This window comes from Calypte anna, chromosome Z (genome assembly GCF_003957555.1).
Source record: "Calypte anna isolate BGI_N300 chromosome Z, bCalAnn1_v1.p, whole genome shotgun sequence".
NCBI classification, from domain to species: Eukaryota; Metazoa; Chordata; class Aves; order Apodiformes; family Trochilidae; genus Calypte; species Calypte anna.
Window position 1 is genome coordinate 9,282,782 of NC_044274.1, and position 17,164 is coordinate 9,299,945.

The following is a 17,164-nucleotide window of genomic DNA, read 5'->3' on the forward strand; positions in this document are numbered from 1 at the left end:
CTGCATCAGGAGCCAAAATTTCAGTCAACACCTTAGGCAGCGAGAGCTGCAGGTATTCATAATGCTCCTTCTGGGACTTTTCCAGGCATCACTTTAAGCAAATTCTTCACCTAGTTCCAGATTGTGCCCACACACAGACACCCATCATGCCCTTGGCTGTCAGTTTACTCCTTAATTTATTCAAATTGGTCTTTCTCACAAACTCATACTCCTCTCAAAGAGCTGTGTGCTGAAATAACCAGCAAGGGAGGGATCACTTACACCCAGGGCAGTGTGAAGGGTCACTGTCTTTGACGCACCTACAGTCAGCTCAGGTGTAATGTCCTTCTCTGAGAAGGTAATTCTGACCAAAAAACTTCAGGAAACATCTCTCCAACAAGAGCTACATCTTGGGGAAAAAAAAAAAAAAAAAAAAAAAAAGAGAGAGAGAGAGAGAGAGAAAACTGTTTCTCATTGCCATGCCTATCACATTATTCTCAGATGTTTCCTGATCAGTCTCTGCTGTAATTCTGCAACCTCCCCATCTATGGGAGGGTCAGGCTGTTAGAAGCTGTGGATCTTTCTGATAGGAAAGCATAGTGTGGGAATTAAAAACTTTTCAGATCCTCTTCAGTCTTCTCCTCCACTCTTCATAAGCTGGTTCACCACTGTTTATAGAGTGCAGTGTTCTTCACTGGGACATGCTCACATGCATGTTTACTCCTTTTAAGACATTATTCAGGAGTAGAAAGTGGCACTTGGGTTGGAGTTTATTATTTCAGTTATTGGGAGGATTTTCTGCCATATGACTTCCTGTTATCTTAACCATATGTAAGAGTCTTCAAAGACTACTCCTGATATCCCAAGGACAAAGAGAAAACAATTCTAGTTTCTCCTTTGCAGAGAAGGAAGAGAGGAATGGTAATATGTGAAAGGAAAAGTGGGAGAGGTATCTTTGTTAGAGGCTAACAGACTGCACAGAGAGCAAGAAAATCTGGGCGTCCTGCTGGTTGCAGGCTCATCTTCAATTCAGGAGAAAGGAGTCATTTTAAGTCAAGAAAGACTCATATGTTTCTACCTGTTTCCACAGATCAGATTAATAACCCCCAGATTTTAAAAAATCTAAACTTGCAATGAAATAATGAGATTTTATCAAAAAAAACCCAAAATCTGCCACCCAGCAGATGAATTGGGCTTTGACACTTTCCAGGCTCCTTCCCAGTCACATTATGACTGGAGACAACCCTCTGAAGTGTCTCTGGAAATACTCCCCCATACCCATCACATATTCCAGCAAGCAGACCCACAGAAAAAGTCACTTTTAATCATCAACTGCATCAAAACCTCTTTTATTTGCTTCAGCTAAAGGTTGTGCAAAACAGCAAGCAACACAGCAACACAGCAAGACTTTCTGTAGGAAAAAATTACACATCTGCTGCTCTGCTGGCTACAACAAAGAGCAAATGATCCTTCCCCACTGGATGTATGTTCAGCTCCAAGTATAAGTGGACTCTCCAAGGGTGTGGAGCAAAGTTTGGGTAGACCTAAATGAAGCAGATAAAGGAAAATAATTTCCTGGGTGCCCAGTAACCAGAGGTGGAGCAAATTTTTCAAATCAATCATTGGGGCACAAAAGAAGCAGACAGATATTCAAAGTAGCTCAGCATCTGATGCTCTGTAGGATCACAGTGTTAGCCTTTCAAAATGTTAGCTTTTCAAAAGCCTTTCCACTGTCCTCTTGATAAACCTCTGTTTTTCTGTCCATCTCCCAGTTTGAAGTGCATGTGGATAAGCAGTGATTCCCGTGGGAGCCAGAGACAACAGCAAAGGAACCAGCACCAGTAGTGGAGGGGACATTAAAGCATCCCTGTGGAAGCCAGATATCTCCCCTGCCTCCACTCCTCCCATAAATTCATTACAATTCCCACCGAGGTGCATCTTCTCCACTTCTATGGCTTTTTTTTCTGCAGCCTATGACTGCTTTTGGCATGATGCTGCCTGCACTCAATGTACTGTCCAAGAATCCAGAGCTGAGAGAGGAGCTAAAAACATCAAAATAATGCCTAAAAAGTTTATTTCAGAGTCTGCTACTAGTCTGGCCGGAGATCTGGGTCCTGTGTCATGGCTCAATGGCTTGGAGCTGCTCCCGCATTGCTTGGTTAGCTAGGGTATTAGTGACCCTGGGACAACTGGCAGCAGCACCACAGAATATAGATTGTATATTGTGCTGAGCTATATATATATATTGTATATTGTGCTAAACATTGCCTTTGGCTTCAGGGGAGAGAGCAGAGAGAAGCAAAACCATGAACGTTTCTGCTCCATCCAGCTGCTGGTCTTCAAAACAACTCTGAGCAAGTTCAAATCTTCAAGGTGTTTTACCAAATGGCAAATAAGGTAGAATTCATTCTATGGGTTCAAAAGGTTTTTTTTGTGGGCACAGTGGGGGAAGAGGAAAAAATAAAAAGGGAGAAGAGTAAACACAGAGCTTCAGTCCTCTGGGAAATTAGGCTTAAAAACACTGGTGAATGGCACTACCATGGACTTTACACACTGATTTATTACAGGATAGCCTGCAAATGTCAATAGGAATCCATTAGGGATGCAGTAGAAGTGTGAGGTCATGCCTGCTGCAACTTTTTAAAGATCTGCTGGGCCCATTGAAGTCCCTTTCAAGCTGATTTCAAGCAAGTGTGAGTGATTACCAGACAGGTGAAAGAGGGAGAAAGAAAAACAAAATGCAGTATTAAATTCTAGGCTGAAAAATAGCCTCTAACTGGCTGCTAAATTGTGCGTGCCCCTGAACAGGATAAGGCCATGGCTGAGAGAAATGGAAATCCCTCTGCTCAGGAGGAACTCAGTGGGCATTGTCTGGGGTCATTTATCTCCACGGGGGACCAAGAGGTTGCCACCTCACTGGAGGTGCAGTGTAGCCCCATTCATGAGCCCACCCAGTCCCTTGGGAACTCTGGAGAAGCTCCAGAGAAAACCGATGAATCCAGAAGAACTGCAGCCTGCAGCACTGCAGAAGGGGGTGATTTCTGATGATCTCTGGGGTTCCTCCATCTCTATTTTTCTGTGATACTATTTTTTTTAAGTTATTGAAAAACCTGTCTTCTAGCAAGCAGCTCTGTGAAGTGCTATAAGATGAGATAGACAAAATCATGTTAGAAAGCAGCACCTTCTGCATCTGCTGCAGTTACCATTACAGTCTTTAGATGTGCTGATCCAGGGCACAATAAGAACAAGAATAATAGGGAAGGGACCACATGGCATCAAGATCCTCCACCTTCCCAGCCCACATTAGAAAATAATCTGCCTGACTGGATAATTTTTTTATTTGACATTTTGGTTTTCTTGTGGATTTATGTCATGCCTTTGCCCCTGCCAGTGGATTTTATTTCAGTTACTTTTTTTCATTTCTGTCACTGAGGCCTGTCTACATAATAGGTACCAGGTGAACAGTTCAGGGCATGAAAGGTTAATTTCTTTGTATTTCCTTGGGTGCCTCCTGTCTCCATGAAGAACTCCAACCCAAAAAACAAAATGAAGAAGGTAAAGTTCAGTCTGATGCCAACATCTGTCCTCCCATAGAATCCCTCGTGAGAAAGCCATTCTCTTTCTTCTGGTCAGCTAAGAACCACATGGGTAGGGAGGGGAGAAGCAGTGGGATGAACCTTCCCATGGAGATGCCAACAATAGCTAAAGAAAAGCATCTTTCCAGAAGAAAAAGAAAGCAACGAAAGAAAAAAGAAAAAACAAAACAAAACCAAAAAAAAAAAAAAAAAAAAAAGGAAAAAGAAAAAAAGAAAAAAACAAAACCCACAAAGCAAAAACTGAAGGTACTTTTAAAATTCTTATTATTTTTCCCTTACCTGTTTCTCTTAGACGTACCCTGCCAGTTATTGCCCCATGTTGAGCTGCCAGGAAGCTCCCATTCAATTAGAAAACCTACACCAGGACAACTGGCTGGATTTTAAACCAGCCCTCCTTGCTCTGGCTCTTTTCCATGGGTTGTGCTGAGGCATCAGAGAGATGAAAAGCTAGGTCTGGGTTTGGAGGTTACGTGCAGCATAGCCCCAGAGAGTTTGCTCTGGAAGAACCTTTGCTAGAAATATCTGTGGTGCTCCAGCAGACCACCAGGCAGGCACCATCTTCCTCTAAATTACAGAAAAAAAGGTATGTTGAGCATTCCTCACGTGCCCCAGATGGAGTGCAGAGAGAGGCACTGCCACATCCAGGGTGCCAGGGTGGGTAGAGGCATGGGAGAGGATGGATGTGTACCAGGAATGTGCCTCACAGAGCCCAGTAGCTTCTGATCTTCCATCTGTCCTCCTTCTTCTGCTCAGGACTGAACATCCTGGCCTGAAGGCCCTCTGTGTGTCCTGCATGAGGAACAGTGTGGCCAGCAGAACCAGGGAGGTGATGGTCCCCATGTACTCAGCACTGGAGAGGCTGCACCTCAAATACTGTGTTCAGTTTTGGACCCCTCACTACAAGAAGGACATTGGGGTGCTGGAACATGTCCAGAAAAGGGCAACAGAGCTGGTGAAGGGCCTGGAGGAGTGGCTGAGGGAACAGAAGTTGCTTAGTTTGGAGAAGAGAACGCTGAGGGGAAGACTTCTTCTGCTCTACAGCTACCTGAAAGGAGGTTGTAGTGAGGTGGGAGTTGGTGTCTTCTCCCAGGTAACTGGTGACACAATGAGGGTAAATGGGCTGGAGTTGTGCCAGGGGAGGTTTAGATTGGATATCAGGAAAAATTTCTTTACTGAAAAAGCAGTCAGGCATTGGAACAGACTGCCCAGGGCAATGGTGAAGTCACCATCCCTGGAAGTGTTCAAAAAATGTGTGGAAATGACACTTCAGGACATGGTTTAGTTGCCATGGTGGTGCTGGGTTAACAGTTGAATCTGGTGATCTTAGAGGTCTTTTCCAAAGACCACTAATTAATTAATTATTCTTAATCTTTCTGTGATTATAGAATCCTGACACCTATGAACCACTCAGGACTGTCAGGCATCTTCTGGGTCACCATACTTGTTCCTTAACCAGTCACAAAACACAATAATAATTCCTCATAAAAAATAAGTGAGAAAGGCATATGCAAGACGCACAATCTGGGTCTGGTCCAGGCTGATTAGGTTTTCTGCAGGGACTGAACTTCAATCATCTCAATGCAAGCCAGGAGTTCCCATAGCTTTCTGTCCTGCCTTACCCTGAACCTTTTCCACCAGGTGATACGAACAGAGCCTGCAGGCATGAGTTGCTGGGGGGAAGAGAAGCTGAAAATGAGAAATTACATTGATTAGTGACTTGGGAACACCTGAGAGATGTCAGTGAATTACTAGGTCTGTACATGTCTTCTATATTTCTTGCAGGACACCAGTGTCCTGAGCACTGTGTTGTTTCAGTCTGGGGCCACTAGTGGTATTTGTAAGTAGGTTTGACATCTCATAGCAGCTCATGTGTGTAATTTGCAATTTGTTCATTTCCTGTAATCTGAAGAATTTCATAATATTACAATGAGTTTCTTACAACACCCCTCTCACCCTCATGCAGATACTGAGGATATCAGCTCCCATTTTAGGAAGAGTTTCCCACACTCATGTCTGCACATTTTTTTAGTGAACTGGAGAGGTTTAGAACCACCAGGCAGACAAATCAGCCTACAGCTACAGTTTTAGACCAAGAAGACAAAAGACACACTCCTCAAACACCATGTGTCACACCAGTCACTGTATGTGAGTACTCAGCCATGGACCCAACAAATACAATGAAGGAAAAAGAGAGGAGGGGAAATGAACCAATTAAAACATCTTAGATCCATCATTTTACATATAGATTGTAAGAAACAACCATATACTAGAAGACTGATCTCTTAAGCATACCCTGAGCATTGCACTGATACTGTAGGTGAGCATCCTGCAACACTGTCTGCTAAAGCTTCTGTTTCTCCAGAGGAGAATCAGTTCCTACAGCTTGAACACCCTCCTCTGCTGAACCCAACCTTCCAGACAGACATTTTGCATCACGCTGTGACAAGTTTCTTCCCAAAATGCATCAACCCCTTTTGCACCCAACAAACCCAACTAGATGGGTCCCCACCTGGGGGCCATAATAGGCTTTGCAGTCTCCTGAAGTTGTAACCTCACAGCTCCTTTCAACTTGCACAGACCCCAACACCTATAACCAGCAACTCTTTTGGACACCAGCTGCTAATTAGTTCCCATATTTTCTCTGGCAAGCCACAGCATCGCAGGAGGTCTCTAGCATAAACCTGCTTGGAAAACATGCTATGATCTGATATTCCCTACCTGATTCTTCCAGAGCATAAAATCTGAATTCATTGCTGCAACAACACAGGTTTCTGGGCAGGAAGCCCAAGACCTTTCCCCCTGGAGACAAAACCAGACATGAGGTGTGACTGTGGGAGGCAGTGAACCCTGGAAGGAAACTTTGCCTTCCTGTCACCAGCAGTGTCCTAATCACAACAACCAGAAAGTGTCTCCAATGGCAGCAGCCAAGCTCCCAGTCCCAGCACTGACTTGCACATCAGCTTTTGTCCTGATAAGTGGTAAGCCTTTGAGGTATGGCTCCTCAGAGTGATTTGTGAGGTGATTCCAAAATAGGTAGAGGGGTGAATTTTATTTCCATTTGCTCATCTGCATGAGAGCTCTGATGGCTGTGAACAGGATAGTCTAGCACAGTTTGGATATGTATAGAGAGGGAGAGATTCATCTTCCACATTGCAGCGAGAGAGGTAGGGATCAAATGCTGTTCTTCACAACATTCAATCCAGAGAAAAGGAAATGTGTGTGTGAAGTTTTGGGAACAGCACATTTTCATCCAGTATAATTGTCCAGTGAGTTGGGAGATGAGAACCTGCAGCTTTTGACACAAGGTTAGCCTATTCTACAGTGCAGTGGAGTCTGGAAAGTTTGTTCTGTGCTCCACAACTTTAAGGTAAAACATGGTCTCCAAGGAAAAGGCGCGACCCTTGAGATGAAATATTCTTCACTAAGTTTTTTGTGTCTCAAGTGCCTCTGTCAGTGGTGGGCCTCTCAGTGGAAATGCAGTGTGATTAGAACTGGAGAACCTCATCTCCAAGGGCTGTATTGACTCAGTCACCCCAGGAGCTTGACAACATGCTTGGAGGGAGATTCCCACCCACTGCAGAAGCCCACATTTGGTCAGAGGGCCCAGTTCTGTTATTTTTCCCTGAGAGATGCAGGAACAAAAAATTTAATCTCTGGTGTGCAACTGGACAAATGTTCCTCCTGTTTGCAAGGATGATTATTCACTTGCTGTTTGTCTTTTTCCTTTGAAGAATTGCAGTCCCCAAATATCTACTGTAGCTGCTGACCCAGGGTGCTGAGCAAACTTCCTTACAAGAGCCCCTGGATTTTATATAAAAGAAATATATAAAAGAAACACAGCAACAACTTTGCATTCCTTTGCAAATACAATGCCAGGCCATACAGATAAACTGTGTCCCAGTGTCCCAGGCTCCTGGTGTGAAACTGCTGGAGCAGAAACCCTTCCCAAGAAGTCAAAGGAAACCATTCCTAGCTCCAGATGTGCTGGGCAGAAGGAGCCAAGGGATTTTAGTATCTGATGAGAGCTGCTTTCCTTGATGCATGGCTGCACAGAGACAAGGTCTCTCCTCCCTGGCTTTCCCTGCCTTCCTCCTCCCCAGAACACCCACAGAGTTCAGGGCTGTGTCCACCAAAAGACAGGTCAAATCCTCACCATCCTTCACTCAACAAAATCACCAGCCTGTTGGCAAAACTTCTACATATCTATCTTTCTATCTCAGCAGGTTATCCAGATGGCTCAGCATTTTGGGAAAGCACTGAAACTTCAGAGGAGAGAGGGGGAATGGCAGGAGATTTTCTACTGTCTGGCAAGAGGAGACAACCATCTGGGTCCTCTTTGCTATAAACACAAAGGGAGAGATCAAAGCTGTTGTTGACATGGTCGGTATTGTGGATAAGGAAAGTAGCATCCATCCATCCAGGGCTGAGAGTGTCTGTATCTCACATGCCTGGTAGCTGAAGTGTCTGCAAGATCTGAGGGAGGATCTGGTATTTGCATGTCTGCGTGTGTGTGTCTGTGTGGGAGACAGTTTGTATACATTATAGGGAGAAACTGCCAATGGAAACAACAGAGTTTGGTGTCTAAGCCTGGTTCAAAGCCCATTAAAATCAGCAGGAGTCATTCCCTTTACTGTGATGGGGTTTGACCACATCTCTCCTTGTCCCTCCTCAACATGCTGATGAGCTCAGGGCTGCTGCTTGCTGCATATCCTCAAGTAAACCCTGCAAGCAAGGAGACTTCCCATGTTCAACCACATCAGATGTTTTACAGGGCATTGCTGGAGATGCCCGTTCCTCTGGTGTTCACACCCTGCAGGTACTCAGAGGCAAGGGCTCTTCATTCATTACTCCTTGCACAAAATATGGAGATCCCATTGTTTGACTTGATTTTGTAAATTGGGGCCACCAGGCTTTTCTCCATGTTCTGTGTTGCTTGTATCCATATACACTCCAGCATCACCTCACTCCCCTGGAGCCAGACTTTAGATCAGAGGGTCTCATCTCCTCACCTTCCTCCATACCCTGGTCTACCACATTTCTACAAGCTCTGCCTGACTGCCTGTAACATGTCTGTAACTAAAGCTTACATTTCTAAAAGGCCTTTAAACTGGATCTGCACACATCAAAAGCTGATGACCCTTTCTCTCTAGTGACTGTGCTCTGTGCACAGTAATGTTTCAACTTCTTGTCCTTTGGGTTTGTCGATTTTCTGCTACATAAAAGTACCTTTTATGACCAGGCCATTTCCACACCAGTGTGTTTATATCCTGTAAACAAGTCACTTCTCCAACTTCTTTTCAGTAAGATCACGGGTTTACGCTCCTGAAGATTTTGACTATGAGGCATTTTAATTCATGCTTTCATTTTTAATAGCCTTCAAAAATGTGGATGCTGGAGGAGGACCAAGCCTTAGTGTGTCAGTCATAAAAATGCAGGGTTGTTTACACTCGTCACCCTCCCTCCTACACAGCCAAGGATTTAACAGGGTATTTTTGCCATGACACTGAGTTAGAGGTCAACACCATGATGCTTTACCTCTCTGCACCACAAACCCTTATATGAAACATTACTGCCTGCTCTCCTCCTCGTTGTCCCCCCCTAAATACCACCCCAGCACTCTGGTCACATCACACTCAAGTCTTGACCAGGTTTGGGTCGTTCGGCTTTTTCAACATCAGAGGTCAAAATGGAACAAGCAGAAAGTGAAGGGCTGAGCCATCAAAGCGGATCGAGATCTGCCACGGGGGTGCCACGGACAGTAACGTAATGTTCTGCATGAACGTGCAGGTGATGTGATCAGGGATAATGTTCTTGCATAGATAGAGAATTTTTTTAATTCCAGGGTGTTATCAGATCTGGAAAAATGCTGAATGAGTGGGTCGCTGCAGTATCAGTCTATTGCTACACCATGAAGGGCAGCTGTATTCCCTCCCTAACAACCACACTGTTAATTGCACAGCCTCTGCACACAATTAACTGTGTCTACCCAGACTCTTTTCCCTGCATTAAACCTGTGTTATCAGTTCTAATCCCCAGCCCAAAAATTAATTTTCACTCTGAGACTCACGGCCCTTTATTATAACAGATAATGTGAAAATCTCTCCCAAATGATCTGGTTGGAATATTAGGAAGAAGGGAGTTTCAGCCTGTTTAGGAAGATGAGAAAGTCTGAAGGAGACAGAAATTACAAAAACCCCTGTCCTCACTACTGCAAATTAAAAGCTGAACACATATATATTCATGTGTGCATATGAAGGCATAGTCATCTCACTACTGGATAGCATTATGGTCTGGATTCATCAGCCAAAGCTTTCCATAATGCTTTCTGCCACAGCTCTGAGCTAGGAGATAAAATAGCAGTGCTTGACAGTCAGGCATTTTGCTGAATAGTCCAGTAGTCTGCTCCCAAAATGGGACCAGAAGCGATGAAAGGATGTGAAAGGATGAAGTCTGCTAACACCCCTCCTGCATGCTACACCCCAGCATCTGGGCCCCCCAGTTCAGGAAGAATACCGAGGTCCTGGAGCAGGTCCAAAGGAGGGCAACCAGGCTGGTGAAGGGACTCGAGCACAGACCCTATGAGGAGAGGCTGAGGGAGCTGGGGCTGTTCAGCCTAAAGAAGAGGCGGCTCAGGGGAGACCTCATCACTCTCTACAACTCCCTGAAAGGAGATTGGAGCCAGGGAGGGGTTGGTCTCTTTTGCCAAACGACTTTCAACAAGACAAGAGGGCATGGTCTTAAGTTGTGCCAGGGGAGGTTTAGGTTAGATACTAGAAAGAATTTCTTTACGGAGAGAGTGATCCGGCATTGGAATGGGCTGCCCAGGGAAGTAGTGGATTCTCCATACCTGGAGATATTTAAAAAGAGACTGGATGTGGCACTCAGTGCCATGGTCTAGCAACCGCAACGGTGGTAAAAGGGTTGGACTCAATGATCTCTGAGGTCCCTTCCAACACAGCCAATTCTATGATTCTATGATTCTATGATCTCTCAGAGCTCCTACCACTTTATCCTTTTACCCACAGTCCATACTACCTCCCAAGAGCAAGGATGCTGCCTGATGTGCTGGTTTTCTTCAGTGCCTTTGTGTGAGACCAACCTGAGGAGACCCATTACAGTAGAGAATGGCTGGAGCTGAACAGCCAGGTAGTTGGAGACTGCAGAAGAGGGGAGGCCATGCCAGATGCAGGTGCAGATATTTTTCCCTACAGAAGGGAAATAGCCACGAGGCTCCAGCTTTCTATTACCTCGGCTCCCAGCAGTTCGTCACCATATAAAGCTGCTGATTTTATAAAATTAAAACTCCTTAGGGTAAGCATTTATTCCAGTTAATCACAAAACTTAAGACAGAATGGCAGAGTGTTTGATGAGGCAAGAGGAACAACCACAAGGAGAATGGCTCTTGCCAGGAGCAGTTTGCTTGTAGCAAATGGTCATTGACTCTTCTCTGAGATGCCGACTACTTCAGGGCTGTCCAGAGGACACAAGCAGCTCTCTGACCTGAGGAACTCATCCTGCCACAGAAAAATAGGATAAAAGGGAGGGGAAGAGGGGCAAACATCCTCTCCAGTCAGAGTGAACCTCTCAGGAGCTCACCTCCAGTCCTTTTCACAGCCTGGAAAAGTGACTTTGGAACTTATCACTTTTCCTGAGATGGTGGGTGTGGACTTTGAGGCTGTCTTGAGAGCTCCTGTTGCCTGTGTGATGTATGGGCACCTCATGCAAGTCTCCTCCTGGCCTTGGTGTTGACAAAACACTCCCAGAACGTAGCACAAAACCAACCACAATTGAACCTAGGAAGCTTTAAATTAGATTAAATCCACAAGGAAACAGAAGAAGTGCACTACCTTTATTCTGTGAAATTACAAATTTGAAAAGAAACTCACACAGTAGAAGCCATGGCAAACAGGACTGGATGCAAACATCTGTTCGAGCCTGTCATGGGCTTTGCTTAACACAGTTCTAGAGTCAGAAAAGTGCCTTCTCCAGGATGAATCCTGACAGCACAGAGAGGAAGAGGGTGTCTGGAGTGGTAAACCCAGAATTCAGCATGTCCCTAGTAGAAGCTGGTGTGCATTGGAACTGCTTTAACTTTATGTCCATCATCCCCACATTGGTTTTTCCATCTCCTATCATAGTGCATTCAGAAATGGTGGTGCAACCCCTCATGGCAGCTTTCAGAGTCATTCCACCTGCACAGGAGAAATAAATGTCATGCATCAGCAGAATTGGCATCCATAGCTATTTCCTCCCTGGACAATAACATCATCATTTCCATCCAAAAACTGCCCTTCTGTGATGCTCAATTGGCTCCAAACTCACCAACCCAATCCTGTCCCCATCCCCTGAACAAATTTGCAGAAGTAGCAGCGTCACTTTGATTTACTTGAAATACAAAGGCTTTAGAGGTTGCCCTTTCTTTCTTTATTTCTTTCTGCTGAAGAAAGATTTTTTTTTTAATCTAAATATCTTAAATTTCAGATCTTGCCTAGCTTCCTAGAGAAACCAGGAATATCTGACAATACTACAGGTGCTCATTGTCTCCATCTCTGCCTGGCTCTCTTGACACTTGAACTGGATGACTCTCAGCCAAATTTGACACAGAGTTGGGCTCCCTGGGAAGTCTTAAAGACACTACAGACTGAGTCATTTATTCAGATAACTCTGTTCTCCAAGGCTTTACAGGATGTAGCCAAACCAGCAGAGAAACCCTCACTCACATGCCCACAGAAAGAAAGCCTGAAACCTGAACTTTTCTTTTGCCAGGACTGGAACATCTACCTGAGACAGAGACACAGGAAGCTACTGGGTGCCTAAGTCACTATTCAGACCTTCTTGCTCCTGTTGCTTGCTTTTTCTCACTCTGCTCATTTCTCCCTGATGCATAGGCTATGGAGCTCTGGAATATTTGGCTGCATGTTTTTATCTCAAATACAAAAAACATATAAGGGCACTTCATTAGTTCCTCAGTGGCAAATCAAGTCAAGGTAAGCTAGGATGATTTTTTATTTCCATGGTACATTGAATTACTTGCACCATTTCCATTGCTTAGACTGAAATAATGCTTGTTTTACTTCATGTTGTCTCTAGGAAACACCTTCTAATTCAGGGTTTGGACAAGATACCTATAAAGTGTATAGCAAAGACTTTCAGGCATTGTATCATCGTCTGGTGATCAATTTAGTGAAACTTCATAACCATACAGAGGATATTTTTTTCCAGTCTGTTTCTACAGCAAGTGCTGTTGCCCTTAATTTCCACATTATTTTTCCTACCCACTGGATCATGGGTGGAGCTATCATGAAACCTGTGGCATGCAAGGAAGGACAATGAGCAGGGACCTTGCTATCTACTTTCCTCATTCTTGTTACAGCTCCTGAGGTGGGAAAAAGATTTCTGAAGGACGATGTTGTGTGCTGCTGTTGACCCCAGCTGTCCCAAGGATGGAGTTCCCTTGCAGAGCAGATTTTTGGGTACTCCAAAGGCTCAATCTCAGTGTTCATGGGAAAGGATGTGTCCCTGCCTCTCTAGGAGCAGAGTCACCACTACAGCAAACAGTGGCCACTCCCCTCAGGCCAGTGTCACCTCATGAGATAGCAAATGGCACCTGAAGCTCCAGTAGATAAGCAACTGGCTTATATTCAGATTCATTCTCAAGCACACTAGCTAGGGCCAACAGGATCAGGGGCTTGGTCAGATTAAATGAATACTTCAGGATTTCTTCAGGAGTCCAGTTCTGCTCCTGGCCTCATGCTAAGAGGAATCTCAACAGCTCTCCATGCAAAATTAGGAAGGAGGAAGGAAGACATGTTCCCATTTCAGCTCCATGCCTCTTCCTCCTTTTTTCCTTCACACTTCTTTCCTATTTGTAATTTCTCTCTGATGCTTCATCCTAGATTGGTTTCACCCATTTAACCAAAAAAAGATAAAAGCCACACGTAAAAGATAGTTACCAGAATTAACTAACCCAGCAAGGTCAACACACTGGGTTTCAGATCCAGTGCAGTTTACAATTTCATTACTACACTGGAAGGAGTCCACGCTGTAGCAGGCAGGACACTGGTATCCATTTGGCACGTTGTCCTCTGGAGGCACTGGAAAGAAAGAGATGGGCTGTAACTGGTGTTAATTACAGAAGCAGAGGAACAAACCAGGTGATGGCTTAGCCAGGAAACCCTCACCGCAGGTTGGGGCAGACAGAAAGGGGGCATGGTGTAAGGAAAAGGGGAGCTTACATGAGACAGAGATTGTTTCACACTCATGGCCCGTGCAGCAAGCCAACTGGCTCCTTGCCTTTGCCTTCCCGTAGTTCATGGTGATAGGGCGATAGGGCCAACCTGGCAAACACTGGATGGCATGCAGGACTTGGTGGTGGAAGGGATTTCCATCCCCCCTGTAAAGAAGTGTAAAGCAGCACCAAGTTGTTAAGCACCAGGTTCCACCCTTCCCCTCCCATCCATTCCGGCAGCAAGCGCTAAACAGCAGCGCTGGGGGCTGAGAGGGGTCTGGGGACAGCTGACCCACACTGAAAGCTGCACTGGTGGTCCTGGTGATCCCCTCAAATAAACAAGGGTGCCCTCATATCTGAGGTGCTATTGTCCTCCTTCTCCACACTGTGCTTAAAGGTAGGAGGAGAGCACAAATCCTCACAGCCAGCTGGCCTTAGATGCCCACCTTAGCCAGAATTACACAACCACAAAGCTTTTGGCGTGACCCACATGCCTCTGACCCACAGCCCACCCTTCTTCATGCACTGTCTGCAGTGCACAAGGTCCACCACCGTCACAAGCATCCTGACACAAGGAAGTCTGATATTTCCTGTACACTAAAACCAAAAGATATAACGGGGCAGAGCAGCAACACTGCAGATTATGGCAGCAGCAATCCGAGGGCATAAGGTGGGCTTTGCACAAGCAGAGGGAAGACATGGACTGGAGCTTCCAGCACTAAAGCTGGTAAGATATAAAGCTCCAAGTGTAAAAGCCAGCAGACATGTTACTGAAGCTGGGCAATAATGGAGGTTGTGCCCCTAACACACACAAATGTGCAGTTGTGTCAGGGCTCAGCACCCATCTTTGGCTTATCTGCCATGAGGATATGGTGACAGCTCAAACCTGGCAGTGCCACCAAGCTGCCTGATGTCCCTCAGGGAAGGAAGTCAAGTGCTGGCCTGTTTCTCCCTCCACCCATAGCCCATGCATCCTCAGTGTAAGATACCAGCACCCTGGTGTCCTTCACAGTCCATCCTCTTGACCCAGCTACTCATCTGAGGCAGAATTAAAAAACAGTATTTTCTCTTAGTATGCTGCCTAGGTTCTCCCCTCCACAGCTAAGAACCAAGCCCTCCCAGTAGGAAACAGGTGCTCAAGACAGAGGAATAGAGAGCTTTTCCCATCACAGATCATACTGATCTCTGGGTCTGCTGTCGGGAAAATGGACATCTCACCCAAAGACTAACCATAAGGCCAGTGACAGGGGTGGGCAGAGGTTGCTGTCCCCCAGCCCCACTCTGAAAGCCATGCTGGCATACAGCCATAGTGGATATCTCACCTACCCATCACAACCGCATGCACCACGATGCCACAAGTATCCTCATCACTGCTACAGGTTTTCATGGGACCAGAGCAGCTTCTTCCTATGCCATGACAAACCTCACACTGAAGGGAGGTCCCTGAGGAAAGAAGGAGGACACCACCCTGGGTAGCAGTCATAAGGGATCTCGGTTCCCCTTCCATCAGTATTTTGCCTCAGCAGTGGATCAGCACTTTTTACATTCCACTTCCCTTATTTTCCCTGTTTTGTAGCTCAGTTTGTGGGGTCTTTTTTTGTTGTTGGTTTCTTTCGCATGAACTTGAATCTGGGCAAGTGAGGGGAAGGGAGGGGACAACATTTAACATTTTAACCACCAACACCCAGCCAGCTTCTTTTGTATCCTATACAATGACTCCTACTTCTTTTTTTGCTGGGGTTGCTAAGGAACATCCTGAACAACATTCAAAGTGTCCCTGCACTCCCTGACCCCAAATCTTCTCTTTGCAATGAGCAGGGCACCCAAAACTCTGGGGATCAAGAGGCTCCCAGTGGATGTTGACTGTGGGGTTGCCAGAACCCAGTCACACCTAAGCTCCTCATGAGAGTGAAGGAATTTAGAAAGAAAAAGGGTTTTGCCTTGTCTTCCTTGAGTCATGCACCATTCTCAGTGATCATTCTAGGGTGAAGTACAAGGGAAAAGCCACTGTGGTCCTGTTGTTATTGTTGTTGTTGAGGGGTAGAGTCCTGAAAGCCATGCAGAAGCAGAGGGCAGGATTATTAAGGTGCCCTTCCACACTTGTAAGTGTGGCCACTTCCACAGTGGAGACCATGGATACCCCCCTTTACTGGAGGAATTTTTTAGGGAGGTTTAAGTCCAAACCCTCTCCCCAGGGAAAACAATGGGACCACTCCCCTGACTGTCCCAGGTAGATCACAAGTGACCACCACAGGAGCTTAGACAGCCAGATCAAATTGTAAATACATTCACCTGCACCTTGGCTCCTAGCAGCAAAGGTGACTCCCCTAAGGCAGTCACCCCTCTGCAGTGCAAATCTCCCCAGGTGAGGAGATGCTATGGAGCAGGGAGCAGGAAGAGCCCCCCACACAAAGCACACTTTCCCAAACTACTTCCATGTCTTGCAACCCCACAGGTCCCAGCAGAAAACTCACCAGGGTCCAGGAAAGCCAGGAGGAAGCTGAGGGCAGGGGACACTTTCATGCTGATGGAATGAAGGCACAGGCAGCTTCCAAGCTGTGCTGCACACAGCACTGCGGGCTCTATAGAACTGAGGGAAATGAGATGTTTTGAAGAAGTGGTAACTGAGGAAGTGGTTTGGAGAGCATAGATACCATAGAGCCCTAGCACCACTGCTTGCTTTCTTCACCTGAAGGACAAGTTCTTCCTTTTCCTTTGTATAAGCAACACTGCCTGTCTTTGCCCAGTCTAGAGTATGCAGCCTGTGTGGAAAGACTGGCTTCCTTGGGATCTATTAGGTGTGCCCCTGGTGCAGACTCTGTTTGGGCAATGTTCAGCCTCTGTCACACATAGAAATGACAGAGAGGGAGCCATTTGGGCAGCCCTGGTGCTCTCTCACCATTAGGCCCAAAAAGCAAAGTGCAGCAGTGGCCAGCCAAGAATTTTCCTCATGGCTGAGTTTTTGCTGGCTGTTTGCCCATCTTCCTTCCCAACAGACAGTCAGGAGCTTTCATGCCCTGAGTACAGCTGCAAAGCAGACAGTGGCAAAACAGTGAATTTCCTCTCCAAGCTGGCCTGCAGCTTCTGTTTGCAAAGTGACTGCCAATTCACACCTTGGAGCATTCTCAGTCAAGGGGTTCCTAGGTTCCTGGGATTTAATATGTCAGAGCTGCAAAGCAGATCCTCCAGGGTGCAGGTTTTGAAACAAAACACTTGGAAGCTGATAAGGAACTGTATCTCATCTCCAGGCTTCAAATCAAACCAGCCAGCAGGAAGAAAAATGTCAATGTGGCTATAAGGCAGCCTGGCCACAGCTCTAGGTAGTTTTTAGGGTTTTCCATGCCCTGAGATCCCATGTTGA

The 17,164-nt window shown here is 45.8% G+C and overlaps 1 protein-coding gene across 1 annotated transcript; it reads right to left on the reverse strand.

Annotated features, from left to right (window-relative positions):
* Positions 1–11,410: 11,410 nt before the first annotated feature.
* Positions 11,411–16,392, reverse strand: LOC103532420 (phospholipase A2 inhibitor and Ly6/PLAUR domain-containing protein-like). Its single transcript, XM_008498174.2, is given in 6 exon segments — positions 11,411–11,767; positions 13,529–13,669; positions 13,811–13,898; positions 13,901–13,968; positions 15,130–15,246; positions 16,278–16,392. Coding segments are annotated over 6 exon segments (687 nt in total). The 5' UTR covers positions 16,327–16,392; the 3' UTR covers positions 11,411–11,543.
* Positions 16,393–17,164: the final 772 nt, after the last annotated feature.